Source organism: Vanacampus margaritifer, chromosome 1, assembly GCF_051991255.1.
Source record: "Vanacampus margaritifer isolate UIUO_Vmar chromosome 1, RoL_Vmar_1.0, whole genome shotgun sequence".
In the NCBI taxonomy this organism is placed as follows: domain Eukaryota; kingdom Metazoa; phylum Chordata; class Actinopteri; order Syngnathiformes; family Syngnathidae; genus Vanacampus; species Vanacampus margaritifer.
Window position 1 is genome coordinate 28,424,938 of NC_135432.1, and position 19,404 is coordinate 28,444,341.

The window sequence follows — 19,404 nt, forward strand, 5'->3', positions numbered from 1 at the left end:
GTGTGCCATGAGAATGATCATATGCTTTGGGAAATTTACTTGAGTGGTCTGAAAATGGTTATATTGCTCCCCTGCATTAATTGCGATTTGCTACTCAAATTCTATTTAGAAATTGGATTTGGATTTTGATTCTCTAATTAAGCTACAAGATGTTAATCTGTTGTTGTATGTTTTGGGGGGAACCTATCCTCTATTACATAGGTGTCAAACTCCGGTCCTTGAGGGCCGCAGTCCGGCAGGTTTTGGAGGTTTCCCTCTTCCAACACAAGCTGATTCCAATCAGCATGATCGTTATCAGCCTTATGCAGAGCTTGCGGATGAGCTGATCTTATATCAGCTGTGTTGGAGAAGGGAAACGTCCAAAACCTGCAGTATTCCGGCCCTTGAGGACCGGAGTTTGACACCTATGCTCTATTACCTGTTAAAAAGCTTGACTAGTCCCTCTTTTTGTTCTCATGTCAAAATTCTGTCTAATACTGTATAATAGTGCCAACAAGCAATGTTGAAATAAGGGGAGGAGCTTTCATAATACACAAAAGACGTGTTGAGAAGATAAGTGCTTCGATCCCCCACCACCCCCCCCCTGCATCTTGTAGCTTGTTAGTGACATTTTAAATCATTTTGTGGTGGCTGCCAATTATTATCTATTTTGCTATTCACAGCAGGGCTCTGTCACGGAATAGTGAGCATTATCTGTTTTGTTAACTACTACTAATATGTTTGTTTATCTATCTGTCCAGCAATGCATAGTGACAGCCAGGACAATTAAATGCTCTTGTTTTGGATGGTAGAAGGCACTTAATTACCTGTGTATTGCCTTTTTTGACATTTTTGTTGGGTATTGTGCTATGAGATGTTTCTAAAGTAAAATATGTGCCAAGGTTCAATAAGTTTTGGGTAACAAAAAACTAGTACATTATTGAAGTTTAGTTCGGGAGTTGTGAATACAGATACCACTGCATATAATGTGATATGCCCTTTGCTTATTGTAAAATCTAAGCTATTATGTACTGGATTTTCTGCTCGCACCGCAGTTTGTTGACGTCCAACCTAATGATGGCTTCGGCATTCTTCTCCCGCAAGAAACACTGGAGATTGATATCATTTTCAGCGCTAACAAAGCAAAAGAGTACCGTTTCAATCTCAGCTGCAAATCAGGAATTAACAGGTGAACTTTTAGCCATGTATTGTATTGTTACTGAAAAGATGATTCAATTATATCCATTCGTATTTGTCTTCAGAGTCTTTCCCCTGGCTTGCCGTGCCATGGGTGTCTGCCCTACCTTGGCGCTGTCCCATTCCCTGGTGCAGTTTGGGCACACGGCAGTTGGCGACCACTCCACTGCTCTCCTTTACCTCACCTATAACCAAACCGTCCGAAACCAGTCCAAACAACGACCATCTGCTGGGGCCAGGCTGTTTTCCTTCACGCCACCTCAAGACTCCAGCATTAGCATCACTCCTGCCGCAGGACGCCTGCTGCCTGGGAAGGTGAGAGGAGGAGCACATCTTCCAAGTTCAGGCTGACGTTGAACAGGCAGTTCAAGGATGTTTGTGCAGTGGCATGTCATTACTCAGACTGTTTATACTTTTCATTTTTGCATCCCGGATTTTTGCAGTTTCTAACAAATTCAAAGCAACTCAAGATCCTCCTAAAAGTGCTTTTAATTTTTAATCAGACCTCAAAGTCAGTCCAGCTAACAGTAAAAAATGCAATATTTTGAGTTGATTTTGTAAGGAAATAATTTGTGTGTAGTCAGTCACTTGAATACTTTCATTCCTGTTATTGCGCCTTCTATTTATTTTTAAATATAAAATTGAGCTAAGATAATACATTTTCTAAAACAAATAAAATATAATCCAAATCCTTTGAATAGCTAACTGATCTTTCAGCTCATACTCAAGTTAGTAATATACAACCCTAATCTGTTACTGGCTCATTGGCGATAACTCTGCAACTGTGTTAGGCCTCCCTCTACTGGAAATCTGGCAGAAGTGAACACCATTTTCAAAATGCAGGCAGCATGTTGGATGAGTGGTAGCACACCTTACAGTTCTGAGGTTGGGGTTTCAAATCTCAGCTCAAGACTTACTGTGGACTCTGCATGTTCTCTTTTTGTTTGCAAGGGCTCTACAATGTCTAAATTGTCCGTAGGTGTAAATGTTGTCTGTCTATATCTGCCAAAATAAGTAAATAAAAAGAGAAAAATAAATAAATACGTACACAGTACATGGGTATTAGTTTTGTATTATTTTACTATTAGTTGATTTTTGGTTCATTTTAAAGATTATATTGTCACTCAGTAACGTTGTGGGACACTTCAGTTATTATATTGATTTCCTATTTAAAAAAGATTATTTGCAAATGTAGCCCCAAATTACTGACTCAACATCATAAGCGATTTCTTTTTAGGAGGCAGAGGGGTGGGTAACTTTTTTATTTTTAGTTGTAATAATTAACTATATTAACCAGTGTTTGTCTTCATCCTTGTTACCGCACTCCAGAGGTGTTTGGTCCAGGTCACATTTAATCCCAAACTAGAAGACCGGGATATCAAGGAAGAGGCCATGCGCCTCCTCCTCAAAGCCAAGCAGACCAATGAGGAGGACAGTAAAAAGCTCCTAGAAGAGGAGGTGCAATTCAAGTCTTTTATTCTTAAACTCAGACCTAAGCTGATATTTTGTTCACTTTAAATTGCTTGTGTTTCAAAAGGCTAAAAGGGAGGCAGAGCCCAGCAAAGGGAAGAAATTGTCCAAGAGCAGTAAAATTTCAGCCTTTTCCTCCAAAACTGCAACGCCAATGCCGACACCACTTCCTGACAACATAGATGCAGGGTAAGAGTGTGCTCAAACACTGTATGTTATTTATTTATTTATTTTTAAGAAACATCTGAAGTATGTTGTAAGTTTGGTAAGTATAGGCTATATTTATACTAAATTAAAACTATGGACATAAGTCAAAGATCCAACAACACTGAATTGTTCTCGAAGGCTTTATTTATTAATAACACAGTGTCTTATGATCATTCAATTTTGCCTTGTTTTTTTTCTTCAAAATTGTGCTGGATTTTATTCCTAGAAGTCAGAGGTTTGAGGAGGCGAGGGCGTCTTTGCTGCACTCCTTCACCTCACGCTACAGTGAGTACACCATCCCCTGCTTTGTGTCAGATGGTGACCCTCCCCAGGAAGACAGGCAGGCCCAGCCAACGTGGAGGTAAAATTAAATCCCAAACCGTCGCGACTCGCCGGGTACTAACATTAAGTATAGCTACTTACTCTGTGAAGACGATTAAATAATACATTTGATTCAAATGAATGATGTTAAGTTATTTCTACGGTCAGAAAATAAATAATTCCCATCCCTTTAAGGGTTATACATGATGGTTATGTTTAACTGGTGTTAGGATTATGAGGGGGTCCTTGAAAAAAGGTTGAGAACCAATGAGTGGGAGAATCCCATGAACATTTTTATTATCCTGATTTTAATCCATTACTTATTATTCATTCGTCTGCCTCACAAATCTAAGTTTCCATCTTTAGCCAACTCCTGTGTGAAGTTCTTTTGTTCTTCCTTGTGTGGAATTTCCGTGGGTACCAGCTTCCTCCCACTTTACAAAATCATGTATATGAGATTAATTGAAGACTAAACTGACGTAAATGGGAATGACATTTAAGAAAGACATTTGACATGTACAGGGTTAATGTTCCACATAATCATTTCATATATCACATCATTATATCCACAGTCCTCTCAATATTGTCTACTTGAAGCTGCAATGTCCAGCTGTACAGCCTCCTCTAGTGGTGGTATCCAGCAATATCAGAAATTATGCCTTGGATTTCCAGCAAGTGGCAGTAGGTGAGTACATTACTGTCCTGTACACAATTCCCGTGTGTCATTCCAAACATGCATGTATGCAGTTGTGTATTGAACGTTCTCCATGCTTTTCGGACTCTTCTCATTTTTAGGAGAGAGAGTGATTAAAAGATTTTCTGTCAAGAACATTTCGGAGGAATCTTTAGAGGTATTTTTTTTTTCGCCATCAAATATTGTGTATAAATTGGTTAAGTATAGACTAAATAAATATATTTGGGCAGGTATACCTTGGTTGAAAAAAAACCCCTCAAGTCCTAAAAACAAATATGTATGTATCAGTAATTCGTCCTGGTGTTGGGACTCAAATAAAATACGAACATGTCACCACTATTTTGTGTTTTGGTTTTCAAGCTGAGGTCATCATTGCTGGATATATATGGACCCTTTTCACTTCTTAATGCTCTCAGAGGCATAAGACCTGGAGAGCAACACACCCTGGTGCTAGCCTTCTGTCCTACGTTGGAAAATAAGGTGCCATATTTAAATTACAACTGCTCATTGCTGGACTATTTATTTGTGCAGTTATTGGCACATTAATCATGCACTTTCATTCTATGGAATGACTTGTAGTATGGGGCAAAATCTAATCAGGTCTCTCTAATCAGTACTGTGAGACTTTGGAGGTGCGTTGTCAGAAGATGACCTTGGCCGTGACTCTGCGCGGGGAGGCATTGGTTCCTGCCATCACCTCCTCCCACCCTGGAGGTCTCTTGGACTTTGCGTATGTGCTAGAGAAGGAGAGCACCTCACAGGTCTTGAAGGTAGGAAAGCATCATTTCATCAGCACAAACAAAGCAACGATTTTCCCACAGAATTGCCGTTTTGGCAAAGTCAGAATAAATGCTTTTAAATAAAATGTGAATATAATTTGCTTCACTTATAATCGGTGAAAAATGTCACATCTCTAGTCTAATAATTGTTGTGCTGTCCTCGCTCCGAAGATTCTAGATTTCACCAGCTAGACAGCGAGTTAACGACGTTCCAAATAACCAGACTTTGTTTTCCTTTTGGGCTGTTTATTTGAACAATGGCCTCTGACCATTACCCTCTTCAGGTCGTCGTAAAACTACAAAAAAACAATAACAAACAATGTGTATTAGTTAACTGTACACGACACACTCTCATGCTAATAGCTAGTTACATTGCACAACAGTCTCTTATCTCTAATACTGTCCTAAATTAACTGAAATGAATACACAGTGTTATTTTCTTAACATCACATGTACTTACGGACAATTATTGTCTAAAGCAACAACGAAACAGGATCCAACAGTTCGCGTAGCACATAAACGAGTTTGCGTTGCGTGCTGCCACATTGGAATTCTCTCTTCTACCAAAACAATGAACAAAGCAACCCCTGGAGGGCGCTCTAAGGTTGCACAAACTCAAACGGTGACCTTCTGAAGGGCAGAATAATTGTTATGGGTTTTTTTCCTCAAACACTAACAAACTTTCAAAATTTTACGTTTTTTTCTCTCCAAAGGAGCCATATAAACAGGTTGTAACTTATAGGATCTAGGACTAGGTTATTCTGCCATTCACTCACTTCCTGATGGTCTTACCTGTACCAAATATGTATTTTAGATAAGTTAGTTACCTTCAATGTTTGCATTGCGTTGTCTAGGTCTTCAAATGCCATAGTGTTAAGGTTTTGTGTTTGTTGACATGACAAGCCTTGCATTGGTTGTAGCTCCAGAACAGCTCGGCTGTTGCAGTGGGTTTCAAGGCGATGTTGTACAGTCTCTCGCCTTCCAAGACTCAGGGTGCTGACGAGAGGGTGGCCCTGCTCTTGGGTGGCTACACGGACTCTAAGATCCAGCCTGTGGTGGGTAAGTAGGTACACTGGCGTCCACAGGTAGATCCCTAGTGGTGCTCACACCCTTGCCCCGCTGCCCTCTCTCAAAAAAAGTGCCCTTTGGAAAGTTTTTTTTTTTTTTTTTTTTTAATAAACACTTTACTGAGGACAGGTCAGTGTTGACACAATCTTTTAGAAAAGCTGCATGATTAATCGCGTGTGGGAAAAAACAAAACAATATGCGCGCACCCGATTTAAATCTCTCTCTCGCTTGCTTGCTCGCTCGCTTCCTTTGTCACGTGACCGTTAATTACCCACGGTTACGGTGTGGGACACACACACGCATTTCCTTCCCCTGCTGCTCCACCCCAGCCAGGTAACTGTGTTGTGAATCCAGTGAAATTGTATTGTTTGTTTGCCCTCTATTGTAATCATTTTGTTGTGAAGTAGCATGTCTCATACAGCACAAACAACTGAGCATAATTAGCCCATATTAGCCACCTAGTTTAAAATGTTAAATGCAAATTCAATAATAGATAACATGATAACCACCGCATAGTAAGACTAATGACGGTGAAAGTAAGCTCTCTCTGATCCGTGCATGTGATGAACTGTTGTTTGTGTCTGGTTTGTATTATGCTAGTAGTCATAGGCAAAAACAATCCAATACGTCATTGGTGATCGAAGCATTTGCATTGAGTTGCATTGTGGAAATATCAAAAATGCCCGGATGTTTGGAATTGTGAAAAATACCCTTTGCCTTCTTGTAATGACAACCGTCAGTCTTATTCATTCTCATGACATTGGTCTGTTTGGTTACAATTGGTCTATTTATTTAGTAATTGTAGCATAATGCCTAGAAAGGAGAGGCTGAAAAGAGGAAAACAAAAGGAGTCAGGGGAAGCATCTCTCTGCTCTCTTGGATGAAATCAAAGACGCATAAAGATGAAAGTTCAGACTCAGAGTCAAGGCCAGAGAGAGTCATTTTAACTAGCACCTTTTAACGATCCCTTTTTAATATTGATTTGCTCCTTAAGGTTAATTGTATTGAGAGAAAAAAATAAAAAAAATTAAGTAGTTTGTACTAAATCAGCAGGCATGAAACTATTATTAGCTAAATTATTAGCTATTATTTAGTGCAAACCATAACTGTAAGTTACTTCTATGCTACAAGTCTTGCAGTCATGTTGCCCTAATAGACTGTTATTAAAACTAGCTTTGGGGTATTATTAATTATGAATATGTGTGTGCAATGTTTATTTAAAAACTTCTATTGACATTTCCGAACACGCGGGCATTTCTGGCATGTCCACAATGCAACACAATGCAAATGCTTCCTTTATACGGTGAAAACAAACGGCAGATTGTAATGCTTTTTCCTGTGACTATCATACAAACGACATCTCATCACATTTTGAAATCAAAATAATCCTTACAAATCATATTACAACAATCCAAAGTCCAACGCTTTTCAATGAGCAGATTTTGGTCACCAAATTGACGGCCATCTTGACTTGTGACGTCATCTCGGAATTGTCAGTAAGGTATATTATATTCCTTGTGAAGTAAATATGTATGCATTGTGTCATTTACAGGAACCCAGAACTACAATGGGCTTAGTGTTTTCAGTGTTATGCCTGTGGAGGGAAACATTGCCGCAAGACAAAGTCAAGATGTTGTTGTCACCTTTCAACCTGATCACCCCTCTGTCAACTATTCTGATCAACTCACCATTGAGCTTGTCAATAAGGTCTCTAAAAACAACACACAGCTTGTTTGCAAATTTTTCCCCTACGTTTTTTTTTCTTTCCCTGTGACGACTATAATGGCAATACATTATTCACAGATTTTAGGTAGTCGCGGTCGGGCACTGTTTATTTAAATCTTTATCCATCATCAGTAGCTAGAAATTCTGTGTGCTTACTGATTCATAAGTAAAGTGAGTAGTGCAGGGATGATAGCTTTACGTCAGTCATATTAGCACCTTAATAAGCACAGGGACGAGTAATTTGTTGTAGAAGTAGTTTGTTTAATGACATGCCAGCCCCATATGTGGTTATGCACAATTTTAAAAATGGTATGAAATAATAATAATGCATTACAAATTATTTAGTGGACCCCCCAAGCTACAGCTCTTGGATCCCTGGGGATCTTTTGTGACCCAGTTTGAGAACCCTTGCATTTTGACCGTCCTGTTTGCAACCAAATAAACTAATTAAAGTGTGGTTCTGATTTTTGATTTTAGAGTAAACTTTGTGTCCTGGATCTGCGAGGTGCAGCGTCTGCACACAATATGTACCTACTTGGAGGAGATCCACTGACAGTTCCTATTGAATGCCTTCTTCCTCCACTAATAACCAGTCAACCTCAGCTTGCAGGTACATTAGCTTATACCTTCATTTCTGCTGTTCTAAGCCTGTAATTATAATACACTGACTCGATGATTAATGGTATGGGACTGATCAATGCTCGACCATGGATATCAATGGAATAATGTTCGACTGAATTGTCCTGTAGCTAAGGTGTAAATTGTCCCATAATGATGATTAATACCTCCTAGGCACATCTGTATGTGCAATTACTACAATTTGTGTTTATTGCAGCCACTGATAGTTTCTTTGGTTGTCACGAGCCAATTTAGGGGGGAGAGAGAAGGAGTTAACATTCTATGCTCTTACTCACCAGGACAGCCAGAGGAGATGGATATCCCCGTGCTGGTCACCCTCCGAGCCAGCTACAGCATGGGGACCATCAGACCTGCAGTTAGAGAGCTGCAAGTAGGCTGCATACGGACCAGTAAGAAGGTGCTGAGGCAATTATGAAATTTGTAATTAAATAACACTATCATCTTATAAAGGGTGATTAGTTTGACAAAAGTGTCTTATTAGCTTGATGTATGTCATGTTTGGGATTGTTGAGGACCCACATGCAGGAAACGGAGGCGAGGCAAGCTTGCAAGAGTTAAAAAAAAAAAGGAGGAATTTATTTCCAAAAGGAAAACGCAAACAAGGAACTTGGAATCAAAACTACAAAAAAAACTGATACAAAGTAACAAACAAAACACACTTAAACCAGAGCAGGGACAGGATGACTGACAGAGACTGTGAAAAGTAGGGGTGTGCCAAAAAATTGATTCTCATAAGAATCGCGATTCTCATTTAGTATGATTCAGAATCGATTTTAAATGTCCCAAAATCGATTTTGTTTAAATAATTTTATACTGTCTTGCCTTTGTCTGTGTGTGCCTTTATTTGGAGCGCTGTTCATGTTGTACCCGGTTTGGCCACTGAGGGGCAGTGTGGTTCCACGCGGTATAATACACTGTTAAGTTGTAGCCACATTAGAGAGTAGAAGGAAAAAGTCACGATCAAGTTATTCCAAAAAATAAAATCTGCGTGGAGCCGTTCTTTTGAGTGATAAAAGTGCCACGAGTAGGACGCTAATTAGCATTAGCGAGTCAAACTGGAGTAGATCATTACAATTCCTTGCACATCTATAGATTGAAGCAAAAATCATTGTCAATAAAAAAAGAAAAATCGAAAATCGATTCTGAATCAAATCGTGAGACATTCAAAGATTCCCACCGCTATTGAAAAGCAAATGAATGATCCAACAAAGATTGCAGGGAAGGAGGGAACTAAATAGCAGCAAACAAGCGACAACAATGACAAACACCTGGACATGACACAAGGGGCAGAGGGTGCTGATTGGAAGACACAAGGGGACCGGTATGACGAGCACAATGACAAGGAGAAATGTCAACTAAAACCAAACCCAGCAAAACACAGATCATGACAAAACACAAAACAGCAGAACTAACCAAACCCAAACCAAAACAATGTAGCAGCGTTAAAACATACAGCAAGGTGTCTGATGCTTTTCAAAATTAAATAATTGTGGAATATAAGCCAGTGCATTGACTGCTTGTTTGGACCATCCTATTCAGGGGAGTGAATTTCACTGGGACAACATGGCATCTCTGCAGCAGATGGGCTTCAATGTGGATCCGAGCAGAGGCACCGTAGAGGGAGGCACCAGGCGCACTATTAAGCTCACATGGACCCCGCAGAGTGGGCGCAAGGTGAGGAGGATCTGTTTTAATTCAAAAGGGGCGGTGGTCAACAAAAAGATATATGTTTTAAAATCAACATATGTGATCAACCAACAACAAGTGAATACAATTCCAAACATTTACTGCCGAGTTAGTGAAATTGTATAGTAATGACATAAATAATTTGTGTTTCAGCCCAATGAAGTGGTGCAGATGTGTGTGCCTCTGACGGTAAAAGGTGATGAAACGCGAGTGTACAGCGTTACCCTCATGGCTTTAGTCTCCACTCATGTGGACTGATTCCTACTTTCAGGGATTCTTTTTTTCCAACAAATAGCTCTGTTTTTGCGAGAGCCAATGACTGTTAACCACCTCATTTCGCCTATCTCATGTAGTTAAAACAAAAATTTGAAACAATTCACAATATCATGTCATCCTACAAAATTGCAACCAAAATAATAAACTTTTACACTAACACTAACTGAGTATTTTGTAAATGTTGTTAACTCATCTATTGGATGTAATCATGTTGTGCAGGTGCACTAATACTTTCCAAACAACTTAGTAACAGGCTACATCAACTGTTGCTAGTATTTTTGTTATGATTTGGACCGTATGATCATAATGACCACACATTTTACACGGACGTAAGCCTGTTGTCTCTCACAATGTTTACACATGTGTTAGAGATTCCTGAACCCTGCACCGTTAATTAGATCTGCACCAAACTGATAACGGTGTATTCTTCCTCATACCAGTAATGGCTTCGTGGAAATCAGTTAACTACTCTTTGTAACCTCTTTCTTCCGGAAAACTTGTCTGAGGTAATAAGGTGACTCAACGCTTGTTGCACTTTGTTTTACTGTGCAATGCAATGCATCTGTAAAGATGCCTCTAAAAACAGGCCTTCCTCATCAACTGTGAAATAGGAAACTGTTACAACAGCACAGTGTTTGAGTGTTTAGCACTGCGGCCTCGCAACAAAGGGATTGCAGGGCGACTCTGTCTGCTTTGGCCTTTCTCTGTAACATGTTCTGTATGCAGTCCAAAACCAAACCAAAAACTGTATTGTAGGTTCATTGAAGACGACATATGAATATGCTTGGCTAAATGAATCATAGCTCGTCAAATTCTATACGTATGTCGCAGGTCAGTGACTGATGGGGAGATCTCTCTAGTTGGGATAGCAACCAATCATGCTTAGGATGCAGTATACAGTATGGATGGACGGACATTTTATAAGTGTAGCTTCATTGCTGTACAATTCTGTACACTGAATTTAAGCTATTTTCGGTGTGAATCTGATTCCTCTACCAGAGGGCATATGAGAGACCATGATAGCTGGAAAGGAATATATATTTTTAAAATTAGGTCACTAGTTCCACTGATGACAGGCAGAGCGATTGACAAACCGGTAAATGACTTGATTGATGGTTTTAGCCTTCTTTTATATCACCTTAGTTTGAATGTGTGAAGTGTCTGTCAAAAAAGGTGTTGTGTGAAGTAGCAATGGCCATAATTTACATTCCAACTGGTAATTTAGCAGACATACATGATATAAAAAGGTTTACAATATATCACTGGCGTCGGGCCGAAACCTTGTACCTCCAAAATAGTCTCTTTTCAAGAGACCCCAAAAACGGCATGCTTGTTCAACCATTAACAATGCACCATCAAAGAGCGCTAGCCATTTTCAACACTGGTCAATTATTTGTAAAAATAATATCCACACATGTAGAACGACCAATTATAGTATAGATTTTTGAAAAAAATAATGTGACTTATGAGGTTTTGGTCTGACAGCAGCGATTACCTTTTTTTCCCTTGCATAAATTATTATTTTTCTCTTTGTTGCATTAAATCAGGGGTGGGCACACTCGGTCCTCGAGGGTCGGGATTGTGCAGGTTTTGAAGGTTTCCCTCTTCCAACACAAGCTGATTCCAATCAGGATCGTTATCAGGCTTATTGTAGAGCTTGCTGACGAGCTGATCATATATCAGCTGTGTTGGAAAAGGGAAACATCCAAAACCTGCAGGACTCCGGCCCTCGAGGACCGAGTGTGCCTACCCCTGCATTAAATCATACCAAGACCGGTTTAGGTGAACGGTATGGGAATTCTTATTTTTTTTTACACGCACGCACGCACGCACGCGCACGCACGCACACGCACACACACACACACACACACACACACACACACATACCAAAAAAATAAAATATATATATATAAAAAAAGGGAGAACAATGATGATGACATGTCAAATGATCAATACTGAGCTCTCCCCAGAAAAAAGGAAAAAGAAAAAGAAAAGAAAAATCATACCAAGATACACTATTCACTGTTATAGGTAAATTAGGACTACTCAAATGATTTCTATTTGCTAAATGCCAGATTAATGAGAGGATTTTTTTCAGTTAATCTTTTATTACTTTCTTCAAAGTCAGAAGTTTACATAAAGTATGATTACATTGCCTTTTAGGTTTAAAGTATGAAATTTGCAGCATCTGGTGGAGTAAAAGGCACACCAAAAACACAGCTTTTTTTTTGTTACATAATGGGAAAGTCAAAATAAATCGGCCAATATATCTGGAAGAGAATTGTGGACCTGCATAAGTCTAGATTTTTTTGTTTGTTTAAGTTTTATGTATTTGGTCAGATCAAATCAGCAGGCAATGCAAAATCAACATAAAGACCATTGTCTACCCTTTTAACATGTCAAAATTGTAAAAACGCAAAAAAACGAGTGTTGGAGACGGAAACTTTGTCATTGTTGATTTACAGTAGCCCTTTTATTTGACCATTTATTACTCAAACATCTTCTTATTAGCAGATTTACACCTTAGTTGTTCAATGGGTACTCATGCAAGTCTCTGGCCAATCATTTTCAGACTGGATTCAGGTTTGAACTTCCCGCCCTAAGTCTGCAGATGTGACATCATGCGTGCATTGTGTATGTGAAGAAGGAAGAAATGCAGTTTCATTTTGTGTCAACAGGTGGAAGTTGCTATTTGACATTCAAATGAATGCATTGAGCAGCTTTAAATATCATTATAGGTATTGTCTTGCTTTTCACAACACAAAGATTCAAAATATATGTGTTATTTTCATCTATACAAACACCAAACCAAATATACTGTATGTGAGTTGTGTGGCTATACTTTATATTTACTGTCATGTCACTATCACAACAGAGGATTAAAAAAAAATACCATTGTCCTAATTCATTCTCACCAACTTTATTCAAGGAATGGTGTTTAAACTTTTTTTTTTTTTTTTTTTTTAATGGTTAGGGTAATCGGAGTTTTCCCCTTCCCTCTTTAACACCAGGATTGAGCACTTTTTTTTCATGTGCCATGTGTATTATTTTTTTTATATTGTTGCAATAAGTTGTTATAATAGTTGTTCCTAGTGAGTGACTGTCAATTTATTCATATATTTTAGTTCATCCTTGTGTGTAACTTCCAAATGTTTGGAGCCGCCACATTCTTTGTTCAAACAATTATATGTAGAGGAAGAACAACCACTTGGCCACTTATGTCTAAGTATCAATGCCATGGGAATGTGCGGCCAGCCTACCGCTCAGTAAGAATCTGTGTCTCAGGGTTGTGCTTTGGTCCGAAATGTGCATGTCAATCCAAGATCAAAACCAAAAGACCTTGTGAAAATGCTGTCTTAAGATTGTAAGAGTACTGTACGTCATTATCCACAGTGAAATAAGTGCTACACTGTCATGTGCTGAAAGGCCATCGAAAAGCCAGATTATAGTTTGCTGATGCACTCGGGGGCGAGGACTTTAATGTTTAGAGATCTGTCCTGTGGTCGTACTAAACTAAAATGGAACTGTTTGGCCATAATGAGCATTTGGAGAAAAAAGGGGGGGGAGCTTGCAAGCTTGAAACACTATCCCAATTGTGAAGTATGGCGATGATAGTATCATGTTTTAGGGTTGTTTGGCTGCAGGAGGGAATGGTTCCCTTCACAAAATAGATGGCATCACGAGGAAAGAATTTTATTTGGAAATTCCGAAGCAATATATCAAGACATCAGCCAACAGTGCGAGCATGGTGGCCCAATGGGCCAGAAGCTTGTGGAAGGATATCCAAAACGTTGACCCAAGTCATACAGTTTAAAGATAACTGTACCAAATTCTAATGCAACATATGTAAACTTCTGACTTTAAAGAAAGTATTGAAACGACTTTAAAAAAAAAAATCCCTTCTGGCATTTAGCAAATACAAGTACAGTAGTTAGTATAATCTAATTCCCACAACAGGGCGGTATGGTAAAACACTGATTAGCATGTCTGACAGTTCTGAGGTGCGGGGTTCGATTCTGGCTCTGGCCTTCCTGTAAGAGTTTGCATGTTCTTCCTATACCTGCGTGGGTTTTCTCAGGGTACTCCGGTTTTCTCTCACATTTTACCACTGTGAGGCATCCCCTCTTCTTCTTACAACAGTCTGCAAATGTCGGGATCGAGGAGACAAGTTTTCTCATTCTTGTCTAACATGCGTCTCTCCAACTGTTCAACTGTCTTGGGCTTTCTTTGTTGCACCTTCCCCTTCATGATGCTCCAAATGTGCTCTATTTGTGAATGAAGTGGACTGCAGGCTGGTCATTTCAAAACCCAGATCCTTTTCCTACGCAGGCATGATGTTGTAATTGGTGCTGCATGTGGTCTGGCATTATCGTGTTGAGAAATGCAAGATCTTCTCTGAAAGTGATGATGCCTGGATGGGAGCATATGTTGTTCTCCAATCTGAATATACCTTTGTGCATCGACGATGCCTTTCCAGATGTGGAAGCTGTCCATGCCACACGCACTCATGCAACCCTATACCATCACAGATGCAGGCTTATAAACTGAGTGCTGATAACAACTTGGGTTGTCCGCCCTAGTTTTCCACAAAGAACTTTGAATCGTGATTCGTCTGACCACAAAACAGGTTTCCACTTTGCCACGCTCCATTTTAAATAAGCCCTGGCCCAGAGAAACGCCTGCGCTTCTTGGTCTGCTTTAGAAATGGCTTCTTATTTGTACTGTAAAGTTTCATCTGGCAGCGGCGGCTGGCACGGTGGATTGTGTTCACTCACAATGTTTTCTAAAAGTATTGCTGAGCCCTTTCTGTGATTTCCCTTACAGTAAGCATTCCTGTTTGCGGTGCAATGCTGTTTAAGGGGCCCGAAGATCATGGGCATCCAGTCTGATTTTTCAGCCTTGATAACTGTTCCAGATTCTCTGAATCTTTGGATGGTGTTATACACTGTAGATGATGATTACTTCAACCTTTTTGCAATTTTTTGCTGGTAAACACCTTTCTGATATTTCTCCACTATCTTTCTGCGCAACGTTGGAGGAAATGGTGATTCTCTACCCATCTTCGCTTCTGAGAGACACTGCCACTCCGAGAAGCTCTTTTTATACTCCAATCAAGTTGCCAATGGACCTCATTTGTGATAACTGGTCTTCCAGCTGTTTTTGCAAGTGCAATTGACTTTTCCAGCCTCTTATTGCTACCTGTCCCAACTTTTTTTTAGATTTGTTGGCACCATGACATTTACGATCAACATATTTTCCCCTTAAAATGATTCTGTTTAAACTTCTGACCTGTTATCTATGTTCTATTCTGAACAAAATATTGAAATATGGCACTTCCACATAATTGCATTCAGTTTTTATTCACAATTTGTATAGTGTCCCAACTTTTTGGGAATTGGGTTTGTATTTTTTTTAAATGAATGTCTTTGCAATTTTTTTTTTTACAACATTAATAAAAAATGCAAATAAGGGGTACCGTAACCATTAGATTTGTTTAAGCAATTAATTAAATGACTGATAATATTTTATGTGACCTCATAGAATTAATTACTAGAAACCTAAGCCTAAATGATATGGAGCCCCAATGAACGCTTTTGTTCACTAAAAGCCATTATAGACAAGTTGACAACAAAGTGCTCCTATGATTTGTGCATGTGAACAGCAGATGTCAGTAATGCCACAGAGTAGTCCAACGACCTCTCTCCCCTCTCCTCAGATACATGCAGTAAGCATTTATCACAGATTGTAGGAGATTATACTAAAGCAGATTAGTGCACACCAACCTGCCTATAAAAAGCAAGGTCGTTATGAGCTTAGCTTTGTGTAATGTCACTGGCTTTTACAAAGTGTGTGCTACATTATATTAGACAAATATTGGCGGCGTTATTTTGCCGCTTTATCTAATCTGATCTTTGCTCTGATCTCTATCCCTAATACTGAGCGATGATGCTACTTAATACCTCTGACTGTGATGAGCATGTACAGTATATGCGAACTCACTGGGTTAATAAAAATTATATGCAGTGCATATTTGTGAGGGTGCTGTAGCACCCCTGAAGTGAATTGACAGATCTTACTTTTTTTTTTACGAGATAAATTATAAAAACATTGGAACTAGTTAGAACTCGCAACCAAAATCCATGTTTAACTCATTCACTGCCATTGACGGCTATAGACGTTAAAAAATCATTTTAACTATTTCTATTAGTTTAAAAAAAAAATCCACTTTTGTTAACAAGAGTATGAAAACATAGAGTTTTTTAATTGTACATTTAGAACAGATATAACATTTCCGAATAATCCTGAGTTAACTAGGGAAGTGATGCAATTAATTACGATTAAAAAATCTAATCGCCTGATGCCCCTAATTTTTAATAATCTTTTCTTTTCTTTTTTTCAATTGCCTGAAGCTATTTAAATTTTTAATTGTAATTAATTGCATGACTTCGATAGTTAACTCACGATTAATCACAAATTTTATATCTGTTCTAAATGTACAATTTTTTTTTTCTAGGTTTTCATGCTGTTGTTAACAAAAGTGTGTGTGGGGGGCGGGGGGGTGAAACTAAAATAAATAGTTCAAATTAATTTATAATGTCTATAGCCGTCAATGGCATTGAATGAGTTAATATTCAGTTACTGTAATAAACTCAAATGGGTTACTAATTGCACTTTTGCAGAAAGACACATCTTAGTCCCCAAAAAAACTGTTTTATCATCATGTAGAACAAAATTTGAGTGCTCACCAACGCGTTAATGCAGCCTCGCCAATTTACGGAAAGATTTTCCTCTTTAGTTTAAAATAACTTACTTTAGCCTTCAGAATCCTTCATGCGCAGCCCTGGGATGTCTTGGAACCATATAGTACTTGGTTGAAATGTAATATGGTTTGATTCCTTCTGGACTGGGTTGGATTTGTGAGTGGTGAACTGTGCAAAGCGTCACCATCCAGTCATATGGGATTGCGGTGAACTTTAGTATGGCCTACCTTGCTTAAATCAGGATATGTGGCAAATGTATTTACCTTTACCAACACATCATTATTTTTGCCTTAATTTTTGCTGCTTATTTTTGCTTAGGTCACCTGCTTATGTTGTTTAACGCTACATGTGGTCAGACAGTAGCAGTGCTTTTTGAATTCCAATGAGAGAGGAAAGCTTTTGCTATGTTAGTATTTAAAAGTTGATGATATGATTGTTTTCTGTAAAAAAACAAAGAGCCAGGTTCAGGAATTTTCCAATGATCATCATTTACTTTGGACAGTGTAAAAGATTTTTAGTAATGCTTTAGAAGTAGTTTATCCCCCCCTTTCTTTTTACACTGGCCGCACCAAAAGCGTCAATTCAGATGATAAATTCTCGCCGGGTGGCCTGACGCCCGGCTTAAGCAGCTTCACAACACATGCATGCAGACAAACGGGAGCGTATCCAGGGGCAACTAAATCTCAGCAGCAGCAACCTAGGCCAGATGAGTCCCGATGGAAACTCACACCCAGAGACTCTGCATGACAAGCAAACACACTCTGGGCGAGTGTTTCAAACTCATGGTTTCATCGGGGACTTGATTAGACGGTGGTTATGTACACAATGCTTCATAAATGAGTGGTTAGCACAAAACAAGTTTACATTATGACAAGTTCATTCAGCTTTTCCATCAACTTTGCATATTTGAGGGTAATACTGCAGGTTTGGGGTGATACATCACTCGGCTCCTCATCTACCCTCCAACTCCATGTTCCCCGTGTTCGCCTCGCCACTATTTGATGCAGAGCCTTCAGTTACTCTGCTCCCAAGCTCTGGAACTCCCTCCCTCCTGACCTTTGTGCCACCAACTCCCTCCCACTCTTCAAAACTAAACTTAAAATCGACCTGTTCAAGCTGTTCTATTCCATCCATTTATAACTAAACCTTTTGAATTACATTTCTTACTTACATTATTGATCTTTTTTTTTTTACCTTGTTTTATTGATTTTATTTGGTTTTGTGTTTTTTTAACGTTTTGTACAACGACCTTGAGTGTCCTGAAAGGCTCTTCAAATTAAATTTATTATTATTATTATTATACTTGCTTTGTTATTGTCGAGTTCTATCAATGGACGCAAATACAGATTGTTAACAGTAAGGACATGTTAGAGTTAGAGTCTTCAATTAACCTAACATTTATGTTTTTGGAATGCGTGAGGAAACTGGAGTACCCGTACAAAAACCACAAACATGGAGAGGACATGCAAACTCCTTAAAAGAAAGCCCAAATTGAGATTGCAACCCAGAACCTCAAAACTGCAGGGAGTCAATGTTACTATATACAGTATTCACTATACATGGTGCTCCAGCCAAATCGTAAAGACTGCAAATACTTTTTAACCCGACAGTATGCATCTAAAATCATACAAAGCCTGTAATTCTGACAGACATTTTCAAGTACTGGGTTTTACAAAGCACAACTCACTATAGATCCAAACCAAAGCTGGTAGTACTTGTGTTGCCGTCCCCCACTGGACTAAGGCACTCCCTAAAGACAACAAAGTTCCATGTCTCCAAGTAACGCTTTAACTCAGTATCCAGTCTAATCTCCCTGGGAGCACTCCACCTAGAAGCTCATGATGACTGCGGCATCTCTGTGTGCCTCCAAGCCACAAACATGCACAGGCAGTCAAAACTACATAAAAAACAAACATCGATCAGAATTTTCGGATTTTAATCCGAACAAATCATATCATGTTGTTTCGTATCTTGTCACAGAGGAATGTTTGAATGGCAACACTCACATCTTTTCTTAGTATGTGTGAACTGTAGTGCACATGCGGCATGTGAACGTGGTTTGTCTTCGAGTGGGACACATGGAAATGTTTGTGCGTGTATGTAAATGTTTAGCCAGCTAATGAGCATTGAACTGTTAAGCAGTCAGTCAATAGGGATTGTCAACTAAGGCAGTGTCTCAACGCCTCTCTTGTTACTTTGCTATTGGCCTCTCGTGCGTCATTGCAACAAACTGAGTCTTTTTATCTGAACTTGTGCTTCATATTCCGTTCTTGATCGGAAACCTAAATGTCTTCAGTATACAACAAAAACAAGGGCAACTACTTTGCTATTTTAATGCTTGCTAGCTAGCTAGCTAACTATCTATCTATCATATCTCAGATAACAAAATATCAATATTTTGATCCACCGTGTTTAGTTTTAAGTATCGATCTCCAAGCTATAGTATCAATATTTGCAATTCATTTGTTATATTTTCTTTATTTCTATTTTTTTTTTTTATATATATATATTTTTTTGTGCATACGAGCCCTTCACACCAACACAAACATTTGGAAGCATGGCGGCGGCATCGTTGGCATCAATTGATGATGGAGAGTGTGCT

At 39.0% G+C, this 19,404-nt stretch overlaps 1 protein-coding gene across 7 annotated transcripts in view; it reads left to right on the forward strand.

Annotated features, from left to right (window-relative positions):
* Positions 1-19,404, forward strand: part of cfap74 (cilia and flagella associated protein 74) — a 54,834-nt gene that overhangs the window by 34,033 nt on the left and 1,397 nt on the right. For 5 of the 7 annotated variants that reach the window (XM_077545037.1, XM_077545091.1, XM_077545053.1 and 2 more), the window contains 15 exons: positions 1,035-1,168; positions 1,242-1,491; positions 2,506-2,634; positions 2,714-2,835; positions 3,080-3,214; positions 3,747-3,859; positions 3,970-4,025; positions 4,229-4,348; positions 4,483-4,638; positions 5,568-5,706; positions 7,268-7,422; positions 7,918-8,050; positions 8,358-8,476; positions 9,619-9,753; positions 9,919-10,204. In XM_077545037.1, the coding sequence (XP_077401163.1) occupies positions 1,035-1,168; positions 1,242-1,491; positions 2,506-2,634; positions 2,714-2,835; positions 3,080-3,214; positions 3,747-3,859; positions 3,970-4,025; positions 4,229-4,348; positions 4,483-4,638; positions 5,568-5,706; positions 7,268-7,422; positions 7,918-8,050; positions 8,358-8,476; positions 9,619-9,753; positions 9,919-10,023 (2,001 nt within the window). In that variant the 3' untranslated portion in view covers positions 10,024-10,204. Of the gene's footprint in view, positions 1-1,034; positions 1,169-1,241; positions 1,492-2,505; positions 2,635-2,713; positions 2,836-3,079; positions 3,215-3,746; positions 3,860-3,969; positions 4,026-4,228; positions 4,349-4,482; positions 4,639-5,567; positions 5,707-7,267; positions 7,423-7,917; positions 8,051-8,357; positions 8,477-9,618; positions 9,754-9,918; positions 10,205-19,404 lie in introns of those variants that run through there. The other 2 variants (XM_077545062.1, XM_077545071.1) reach the window with 2 other exon arrangements.